General features: G+C 41.9%; 1 protein-coding gene across 1 annotated transcript in view; it reads right to left on the bottom strand.

The window, feature by feature from the left end:
- Positions 1–3,585: 3,585 nt before the first annotated feature.
- Positions 3,586–11,474, bottom strand: part of LOC120538322 (neuronal growth regulator 1-like) — a 238,603-nt gene continuing 230,714 nt past the window's right edge. The window contains exons 5-6 of the mRNA XM_039767784.1: positions 10,825–10,976; positions 3,586–3,831 (exon numbers count right to left, since the gene is read on the bottom strand). Coding sequence (XP_039623718.1) covers positions 3,623–3,831; positions 10,825–10,976 — 361 coding nt within the window. The 3' untranslated portion in view covers positions 3,586–3,622. The remainder of the gene's footprint in view (positions 3,832–10,824; positions 10,977–11,474) is intronic.

Below are 11,474 nucleotides of genomic sequence, written 5' to 3'. Positions count from 1 at the left end.
ACATGGCAACATCTGGAGTTTATGGTGGCGAAGCTGAAATTCAAGCTCTTTCCGAGATTCTCCATGCTACCATTGTCATTTACTTCAAACATGACCTCAGCATCCCGCCTTGCATTACGTTTGGAAAGATTTGCGTTAATCTACAACAACCAGTCTTCAGCCACAGTGAGTTGTACTGTACATGGCTTTTTCTAAGGTTAGATCTTTCGACTCATTATCTGTCGTCTCCAGCAAAACGCCCATTCACAACTGTGTCTTTCAAGAAGTATCTTTCTTCTTGATTTCTGAATTTCTTTCTCACCGTTTTCCGTTCCTATTCTTACATCGCCGTATGCTACGGTGGGCGTCAGCTAGTATTATAAATGATTCTAACAAAAAGGAAACTTCAAATGAAACACTTATTCAATAGCACTATGATGACAGGCTATTTACCTTCAAACTGATCACCTTCCAGGAGCATTTCCAGTTTAAACTGGATGGACTAGAAGGGTTGGGGCTTCTTTGGCTCTGTTGTGGTTTCACAAGGGTGTGTGGGTAAAGAGTCTGAAGGGTCTTTGTGAATGAGAGAAGTGCTTAAGCATCAATCAGTGATTTTCCTGGCCAATGACATTATCATCTTTTTTATTCTCTTTGTCGTTAGCCTGATGTACCTTCTAGAAAATATTTAGGAGACATCAAGAGCTTATATACTTCCCCTATGCACCCATGGAATAGGACTCACAATTTGTGCCCAAAAATTGTATTTGCTTCTGGTCGAAAAGAGTGACCCTGGCAGGGGTAAGACTGTGTTTTTGTGAATATGAGAGCACTTTGAGGGAGGTGTCAAGAGTGGTCTCGGTTCTACCCTAAACCCTTCCCACTTGACAGCCATTGGCTTCAGGGCTAATCCCGTCCATGCAGCTTTTATTCTAGCGAAGTGACGTAGTGGAGGGGCACAGGGAACATAAGAAGGGGACACATATATGTTAGTGTTGCTCAGACATCTTAATTTTTGACTATGCCTCTATGCTGAGCTCCCTTTGGTTTTGTGATTTCTTCGATTGTTTTTGCATTTTTAACCCTTCCCATTTCCCTAAATTGTTTGTGTGTTTAAGTAGTTATCCACTTTTGGATTGGATTCAGATTTCTGGCCCAATTGCCTCTTTAGTACTTTGTAGATTTGGCCCTTTTGGATTTGCTCATTCTAATTTTCCTTGAGTGATCCCTGTCTGTTTTTTTTTTTTAGGATCAACCTTATTTGGAATATAGACTCGTTTAAATAAACCTTCATGGTTGTTATGCCATCCTTATGTCTGTTTCTTCGGTGTCTCGCCCACATTTGGAATATACAGTAAATTTGGTGTGCCAGGTCTCCTGTACTTTACAAAGCAGTGCATTATCCAGCATTCCTCCAGCCCACTCCTACCTGCTGGCATCAGGGAACCACACTGTGTGCTGTGTGTGTTGCTGCCTCTGTCAGTGCAGCAAGCCTTTCTGAGTCTGACACACGAGCCAATGCATCCTGTAGAGATGGATGTGAGGTTAATTGTGTGTGAGAAGAAAAACACACAGCACCTTACGTTTGTAAGTCTCTTTTCTTTTTTTTTCAGCCTATTACCGCAAGTGCTGTCTGCACATAGAGATTTGTGCTGGTAGTCTGTTTTGCAATTATTTCGCAATTTTTCATGAATCTTGGCAAGAGGCGGATACTGAATCAAAGGTAATTAAGCCAAACTTCCTGATTTTGAAAATCTCAGAAAGTATTTAAACCCCAACACTTTCTGCACATTTTCTTGTGTTTCATTTTAAATAGATGCGTTTGCCCTTTTTTCAATCTCAGAATCAGAATATCTTTATTGTCTTTGTAACAAATACAACGAAATTTGGTGCAGTCCCTGCAGTGTCAAAATATAAATAAATATAATTACAAAAGGATAGGAAAGGATAAGAAGAAATGAGGTGGAACACAAACATTCAACATAAGACCTTATTGCACATGAAACATTATTACACAAGATGTCATCTATTGCACTGCTGCATTGAAGGTGATGAGGTGGCATTTAGTGCCCTAATAGCAGCAGGTAGAAACTGCTATTCAGTCTCTTAGTCTTAATTTTGATTCTCCTATATCTTCTGCCTGATGGCAACAGTTAGAACATGTCATGAGCGGAGTGTGAGAATTCTTACAAGATGTTTTAAGAACAGCCGATGATGGACCATCTTTATGATCCGCTGATGTGTTCTCCTCCGTGCTGTTTTGCAGCTGGTAAAACCCCACGCAGAGCCAGTAGATAGATAGTGTGGCACGCGGCTGGGGGTGGTACCCAGCCGGGATGCCCTGGAGGACCAGAGGAGGGCTTGCGCCTCCTCCAGACCACGAGGGGGCGACCACCCTGGTTGCTTTGGGAACCACAGGTAGAGAGCTTGGAAGCTCAACCCAGTAGGGGCCCGTGGTCAACGCCAGGGGGCGCCCCGATGCCTTTGAAGCCCTGGACCTCAGCTGGGGGGAAGAGGAGCAGAGACACCCGGAGTACTTCCGGGGATACAGCCGGCACTTCCGCCACATGGGAGCGTGGTGGTGGAAGACTGCCAGGAGGCACCTCGAGCACATCCGGGTGTGTATAAAAGGGGCCACCTCCCTTCATAAAATGGCTGGAGTCGGGTGGAAGTGGACAGAGTCTTGGAGGAGAGGAAAAGAGGCAGCCTGAAGGAAGGAAAGCCGTTGTTAAGCCCTGGACTTTAGGGTGATTGGTGCTGAGGCACTGGGTTGTGCACTTGTAAATATTGTAAATAAACGTGTGTTGGGTGACTTTAAACGATGTCCGTCTGTCTGTGTCCAGGCAAGGTTCTACAATAGATAGATAGATAGATAGATAGATAGATAGATAGATACTTTATTAATCCCAAGAGAAAATTCACATACTCCAGCAGCAGCATACTGATAAAAACAATATTAATTAAAGAGTGATAACAATGCAGGTATAACAGACAACAACTTTGTGTAATGTTAATGTTTACCCCCCAGGTGGAACTGAAGAGTCGCATAGTGTGGGGTCTCCTCAGTCTGTCAGTGGAGCAGGATGGTGACAGCAGTCTGTCTCTGAAGCTGCTCCTCTGGAGATGATCCTGTTCAGTGGATGCAGTGGATTCTTCATGATTGACAGGAGCCTGCTCAGCGCCCGTCGCTCTGCCACGGATGTCAAACTGTCCAGCTCCATGCCTACAATAGAGCCTGCCTTCCTCACCAGTTTGTCCAGGCGTGAGGCGTCCCTCTTCTTTATGCTACCTCCCCAGCACACCACCGCGTAGAAGATGGCGCTCGCCACAACTATCCACAGCCTTCTAAGGAAGTATAGTTGGCTCATACCTTTCTTACACAGAGCATCAGTATTGGCAGTCCAGTCCAATTTATCATCCAGCTGCACTCCCAGGTATTTATAGGTCTGCACCCTCTGCACAGTCACCTCTGATGATCACGGGGTCCATGAGGGGCCTGGTCCTCCTAAAATCCATCACCAGCTCCTTGGTTTTGCTGGTGTTCAGGTGTAGGTGATTTGAGTCGCACCATTTAACAAAGTCCTTGATTAGCTTCCTATACTCCTCCTCCTGCCCACTCCTGATGCAGCCCACGATAGCAGTGTGGTCAGTAGCACAGAATACTCTCAATAGAGCAGTGATAGAAGGACACCGGAAGTTTTTGGGGGATTCTCAGGAAATTAAGTCTCTGCTGTGCCTTCTTCGCCAGTTCAGCTGTGTTCACACCCCAGGACAGGTCTTCCATGATGTGGACTCCCAGGAAGCGGAAGTCTGGCACCCTCTCTGATGTAGAGTGGTTTGATCTATGCACAACAGCTCACAATGACAAAGGGAAAACATGTTTTCAAAAAAGTTTGCAAATTTATTAAAATTTTAAAAGTGAAATCTCTCATTTTTAAAAGTATTCAGGTCCTTTGCTGTGGCACTCCACACTGTGGTCAGGTGCATCCTGCTTGCTTTAACTCTTTATTGGACATTGCTTAGAAAGGCACATGTGTAGCTGTGTATATTAAAGTCCCACAATTCATACTACATGTTAGAAAAAAAACAACAGGGAATTCTCTGTAGACCACCGTGACCAAAGTGTGTGAGGCACAGATTAGGGCAAGGGGATAAAACCAATTCTAAAGCTTTGAATCTTCCCAGGAGTATAATGACTAAGTAATTATGAAATGGAAGAAGTTTGTATCCAATAGGGTTCTTCCTTGAGTTGGTCCTTCAGCCAAACTGTACAGTTATGGCCAACCGTTTTGAGAATGACACAAATATTCATTTTCACAAAGTTTGCTGCCTCGGTTTTTTATGACAGCAATTTGCATCTACTCCAGAATGTTATGAGGAGTAATCAGATGTACTACAATTAATTGCAAAGTTCCCCTTTACCATGATAATGAACTTAATCCCAAAAAAAAAAACATTTCCACTGCACGTCAGCCCTGCCACAAAAGGACCTGCTGATATCACTTCAGTGATCTTCTCGTTCTCATGGGTGAGAGTGTCGACGAGGACACGGCTGGAGATTCCCCCTGAGTTAGAATAGAGAGAGCCAATTGTTGTGAAGAAGGCTTCAGGGTGCCCAAGAAAGTCAAGCAAGTGCCTAAAGTCGATTCATGGCTCGGGATCGGGGGGCACCAGCAGTGCAGAGCTTGTTCAGGAAGGTGTGAATGAGGCGTAGACTTTTGGTGGATGACCTGGTGGGTATCAAGAAGGGCAGCAAAGAAACTAAAAAAACATCAGGAGCAGACTAATATTCTACAAAAGGTACAGGGATTGGAATGCGGAGGACTACTGGGGTCAAGTCATTTTATCTGATGAATTTCTTTTCCGATTGTTTGGAGAAGAAAAGGTGAGCAGTCGTGTGCCATGCCAGCAGTAAGGCATCCTGAGATCATTCATGTGTGGGGTTGCTTCTCAGCCAAGGGAGTGCAGGGCTCACTCACAGTGTTGCCTAAGAACACAGCCATGAATAATGAATGGAACCAAAGCATCCCCCGGGATCAACTTCTCCCAACCATCCAAGAACAGTCTGGTGACCAACCATGCCTTTTCCAGTGTGATGGACACATGTCCACATGTGCTCAGTGAAAGATGTACAGCCAAGCCAAACAAAAAAAAAAATATTTTCATAACAGTGTGAATAATTATTGACTTAACAGAACAAGATGCAGAGGACAGAAAGATATGGAAGAAGATGATCCGCTGTGGCAGCCCCTAACAGGAGCAGCCGAAAGAAAAATAAGAAGTGGATAATTATTGACTCACCACCGTATATTGTGTATTATGCATAATCACAAATACACACAACACTCCCTTGACTTTTACTACACACATCATGCAATGCGACATAACATCCCCTTAACAGCCTCTTTAAACGCTGATGTCCACTTTCTGGGTGTAGTGCAGATAGCGATGAGTCCATTATGACTCCAAAAGAGATGATCTGACATGCTTACAAGCCAATGATTTATTATCCAAGCAGCCAAAAACAGAAGCTAAAGATGTGGAAGATCAACAGAAATTTGTCAATGTGCAATGCAACAAACACATATAAAATGAAAATAAACAAAAAATTGACTAAAATAAAACGAACGAATCAAACGAAAAAAACACAAAAATGTTCCTGGTAATTACGAGATAACCTACATGCGCACAGTTGTCTCCATTGGAAAGATGGAGGGTGAGGTACCAGGGGTCGCAGTGGGTGTTTCGGTGCAATTAATACAAATTTCCTGGCCTATTTTTAACAGAATCTCACAAATGGAAGAAAAGCCGCAACATCTGGTGTCTCAAAGTGCTACAAAGCGTAATCAAATCAATAAACATTCCTACTGTGCAGCCCTGTTAGTTGTGCCTAGTGACTAATTTGTAGGGTATCAATCTGCTGTATATTGATGCTTTATTTTCGTCAAGTGGACACTGTGTTCATTTTCTTTACAGATCCAATGTAGTTGTGGAGGAAATTGAGTACTGCATGAGTACTTTCATGAATAATTGCAATAATGCAGTGATGGCCCCAAAGGTATGATAGCCATTTTGAGATGATGTATCTGTATTGCTGCATCTGCAATGGAGAGATAAGGACTGACTTTGAGTAACTTATGTGAATGAAATGAAATTTTAATGGCAGATGACATGTACATTTTACGAGACAGGTCCACTAAAATAGCAAGAATTACTTCAGGACAGGAATAGAAGATATAAATAACTGGCAGCATAGACATTTCTAGGAAATATAATAGTTTATCCTGATGGAAGAAGGCAACTTTGGAAAGTTTACATTAAATTAATAACCTTTCCATGGTTTTTCTTAACATAAGGCAGGAATCCTCACCAACTCAGCTCTTTCTCAACCCTTTCAGGTTTAAAAAGTTGTCAGACCGGGCTGTCCATCGTTACCTGTACTTTTTAATATCGTACTTGAGCCCCTTGCTACATGCATTGTTCTTTGCAGTCTTGATTTGATCACACCTATTGTATATATACTAACAATATTTTGCTCTTTCCTGGTAATGTTCCTTCTGATCTCTCCTCAGATCCTTGTGTGTTTAGTTCATTTGAAATCCTTTCATACTATAAGACTAATTGGGAAAGTCTGCTCCATTTTCATTCCCCATGCCGTCAGTCCTTTGGCTAACTCATTAAATTATTTGAGCAGCAACATTTCTCCTTTTCTGCAGGAAAATACATCGTCTAATTACATGTTGTATTTTTAAGAGTTTCAAGGAATCCCTTTTCTCATGGTCCCTTCTTCTTGTCTTCTCGTTCTGTTTTGGCAAGTATCAGATGAGCATAGTCCCACAAAGGACTGAGGGGTCAGAATTTACAGTATGTTGAAGGTTTGGTGTACCAACTCCATAATTCCTGTTACCACAGACTCCATCTCTAACATCGACCCCTCAATTTCTGGTACCTCCGACTCCAACTATGGCTCAGAAGTTACATCTCTTAAGTCTGCTTTTGCCCTGCGGTGGGCTGGTGCCTTGCCCGGGGTTTGTTTCCTGCCTTGCACCCTTTGTTGGCTGGGATTGGCTCCAGTAGACCCCTGTGACCCTGTAATTAGGATATAGTGGGTTAGATAATGGATGGATGGAAGTCTGCTTTTCTAAGTAATGTTAAGAGTCACCATCCATTAAACAATCCACTTTGATTCCTGATAAGCGTAAAAGGGGCAGTATCTCAGCTAGACATAGAGTTATATAATTGGGCATTTACTCTTTGACCAATATATAACAGGTGAAATCCTCCTACAAATCTACCATCCCAGTTCCCTATTGAATCCAATATGGTGTCCTGCTCTTCTCTTTTCTGCTCTGAAATAAAAGTGTCATGCCCTTCTTTAAGCCCCTTAGTCATATATACTTTCCAGATTTCTCAGAAAGTTGAGCTACATCTTTGCCCAAATGCAGTTTGACACAGCTATACACCCATCTTTCAGAATCCAATTTTGTTGGAAAACCCATCACTTATCATCCATGGGCTGATTACTGCATCAGGGTGCTTATTGACATTTATGATGACTCTGGACTTGGAACATTCCAAATACTGAGGTCCAGGTTTTCTGTTCCTTCTTCTTCCTTCTTCTTCTCATTTCAAATCTGATCAGTCCTTAAGGCTAATAAGGTTCTGATATCCTCTGCTCTCCCTTTCCACCCTTCTTATAGTTTTGCCTCCTTGTTTTCTCCAAGCTTTAAGCCAGTGGCATCCCTACATACAAGTCTGCATTAAAGTATCTGCTGGGTCAGTTCAGGTTGCAGAGCATGCACTGGTATAGCATGTTGCTGCACCCACCACACGATGAAACAGCTTAGGATCCTGGTTGGTGACCCCCCAGGCAGACATGTGGTACAGTCCCACTGTCCGTAAATAACCCTCTATCTGATCCTGTGAGCCAGATCACCCCTGGGGAATCGCACCCCATTGGCCGTAGTGCCGTAACTGATGCTCCCTCATAATGTAGGTAATGTGCCTCATTCGGGACTCCATTAGAAACCACTCATTCAACACAAAGTCAAACCTGCGGTACCCAAGGATATTTCCAGAGAGACACAGTACCAAAGGAGTCCAGTCTTCGTCTCAGGTTACTGGATAGCGTCCATGACTCGCCACCATATAGCAAAACAGGAAGCACCAGGACTCTAAAGACTTGGATCTTCATCCTTTTGCAGAGATATCGGGGAGCACCACACACCCTTTTCCAGCGAAATCATGACACCCCCCCCATGCTCTCCCAATCCGTCTACTGACTTCATAGGAAGAGTCACCAGAGACATGAATGTCACTGCCAAGGTAAGCAAACCTATCGATAAGATAGACACTCTCTCCGCAGACAGACACACTGCTGATGGCTGTGCCTAAGAGGTCAATAAAGGCCTTTAATGATTTGCTGGGCTCCTACCCTTATTTTCAGTCAGGCCATGTGACTATCTTCTTTACCCCTCATCTCGTGGAAAGTCAACCACTATGTAATACAACACTAAGGCATATCTTCAGTCTTCCTGAGCAATCTGATTGGCCAGTTTGGCTTTGGTGACGCAACAAAAGAGGAAGTGCGAGTGTGAGACTCATGTGGAGGAGTAAAGACATTTGAGCCCCACTTAGAGAGTAGTTGCCTTCAAAGATGGCAAGCATAAACGTGAGAGTGTGAAAAGAAGGATTTATGGGAACACGCCGGTGAAGAGACGTTCACCCATGCAAATACAGAGGAAAGATGCTGAAGGAACACATAGGGCAAGAGACAGCAAATATTTTTTATTTCTTCTACTACCTGTCTTCAACAGGTGCCACGGCTAATACTTAATAATAAGTAAATGTGTACATCTCTTGTACCTCACCCCTCATAAACATTGTGCTATGTATTTGGCCACTGATCCCATCTGTCACTTGTGCCCTTTAACTGTCCCTGGCACTTTCCTACATATGACTTGAGACTGTCCTCCAGTCTCTTCTTTCTGGATTAACGGACCTCTAAGCTCTCTGTTAATATTTGCCTCATATATTTCTTCTCCTAGACTTCTCTTCTCTTGTCCTAACTTCTATCCAACAGAGGTTATTCTATCTGGTACCATCTCTGCAAAACTAATCAAATTCTCTCACTGGACTCTTTCTCTTTCTTCATTCTACTCTTATTTGAACAATTGATGGTTCAGCATTGTCTAATGTAGAGAAAAGACAAACCTCTGTGCATTTGATTGGGAGCTGGGGGTACATGTCCCACTACCAATCTTAATGTTTAATTCTTACCTTTTCTGGTTCTTCTCTCTCCTCTTGGGCAACACAAACATCGGCAGCTTTCAGTCCTCTAGGGAACGTTTGACAGGGTGATTTTTGGAAGGTTGTGTGGGTAGGGGAGGGGAGGCGAGGGGTTTTGTTGGTTACCGTCACCACAATTTGTTTCTACTTTCTCGTATACGAAGTATAGGGAAAATATTGTAGTCGTCCACAAATTCGACCTCGACATTTGGATGAATCTCAACGTTTTAGACCTTCCTTAATCTGATTTACTTTCTCGTAGGGAAAGTATTGTAATTGTCCAAAAATTTGATTTCGAGAATTTAATGAATCTCGACATTTTAGACTCCCCTGAGTCCAGAAATACCATTTCTGTAATTATGTCTGTGTATGTGTATTTACACACAGTAACTTGAGTACGCTTTCATTTAGGTCAACCAAATTTTGCATACAAGTATTAGGTACAAAATGTAGATTTCTATCAACTTTTGAACTATTTCCACTAACCGTAAATGGTACTTTTTAATTCATGCAGCTACAGAGTCCGATTTATTCAACTTTACTTTTATAATAATTGTTCAATATATCAATAATTTGAATTGATTTGTTGCTGATGGTTCTTTAATGTACATAATATAAAATATATTCATTGTCTTGTGGTTTACTCCTCAAATATCCATCCCCATATCTGAGTATACAAAAAGTCTAGGGGGAAACCACTCCCGATTACTTCTGTGATTATCGGTTGTCCTTTTTGCTTATTGAACTTAAATTAAAGATTTGATCACAAGAAAAAAGCAAAGGCAGGGACTAATCATGGATGGAATAACAGTCTACTGCATAGCACTCATCCTCACACAAATTAACTGGACCCATTTGGTGTCATAGAGATGTAAGAAGAAATAAGTACCCAGAACTATCTCAAAAAGCACAAGAGGATCAGGCAAAATCAAGACAGTGGTATTAATAATATTGTTGGGTGTACAGTAGGTTCCTGGGCCAAGATTTGGCCCCAGGACCTTGGAGTTATGAATCAGCAGTGTTAATTGCTACATCACCTTGTGCTCTGTTGGCAAAATGTGACCATGGAAATTCACAACACTTCATAATCTGTAAATAAAGGTTTCATTATCAGTGTTACATATTTGTTAATGTTATAAAGAAAGCCCTTAAACTGCAACTAAAACTTGTAGAAAAATACAAATTACGTGTCACACAACTGGGTAGATCACCTGGTACAACTGGAAACATTTATTACAGTCAAAGCACTTAACACAAAAATTCAACGAAGACTTAGTGAAGCCAAACTATAGCGCCTTCAAAGACAGCTGACTGCTGGGACAGACACAATACGAATTACTTTAGTTGTTTCATGCAGAACTCTGAGAAGATATCATCTGTAAGCAATCCCAATGATTAAGACATATAAACACAGTTAACAATACTATTTATCATCAGAAATAATTCAAATTAATGGTAAGTATTGCTTGTCTTATGATGATTAATCATTAGTTTACAGTTTAGCTGAACTAAACACACAAGAATAATCAAAAGGAGATAGCTCAGGTCATTTTGACTTACACATTACAGGCACACTGGCATTGGCCGCTCCCAGCTTGTTGATTGCGACGCATGTGTAGTTTCCATAATGATCCTCTGTCATGTTGGACACGGTGAGAACAGATCTTGTGCTGTAGCTCTGAATGGTAATCCCTTGGCGTCCATTGAAAAGCCTGCAGAGTGACATCAGCAAGGTGAAAACTGAAGACACTCACATCAGATATACACTGGATTCAGATTTCTTCAGACCCCTTTAATTTTTTCACATTTTGTTACATTGTAATCTTGTGCTCTAATCATTTTAAGATCATTTTTTTCCCAACATCAAGTAGCTGGATTATATCTCAAAGATGGCCTGGGAACACCTTGGGATCCCATAGCATGAGTTGGCAAGTGTGGGTGGAGAAAAGGACATATTGGTCTCACTGTTGTCCCCACAACCTGGTTTTGGATAAGTAGTGGAAAATGAATGAATTAGCACTCAGTAACCCATGGTGACAAAGTGAAAACAGGAAATGTTTTGAAAATTTATGTAAAATAAAGGTACTTTCTAAAAGTAAAGGATGATTATGTCGGGGGGAGTATACCTGACAATACCTTACCTTAAAACACTACAGCAGGTTTCATGAAGAACGTTGCTGTATCAAGAATTCCCTTTAAAAACAAATGGA

This window comes from Polypterus senegalus, chromosome 10 (genome assembly GCF_016835505.1).
Source record: "Polypterus senegalus isolate Bchr_013 chromosome 10, ASM1683550v1, whole genome shotgun sequence".
NCBI lineage: Eukaryota > Metazoa > Chordata > Cladistia > Polypteriformes > Polypteridae > Polypterus > Polypterus senegalus.
Note: the sequence above shows the minus strand (reverse complement) of the source record. Positions and strands in the feature narration are given on the sequence as shown.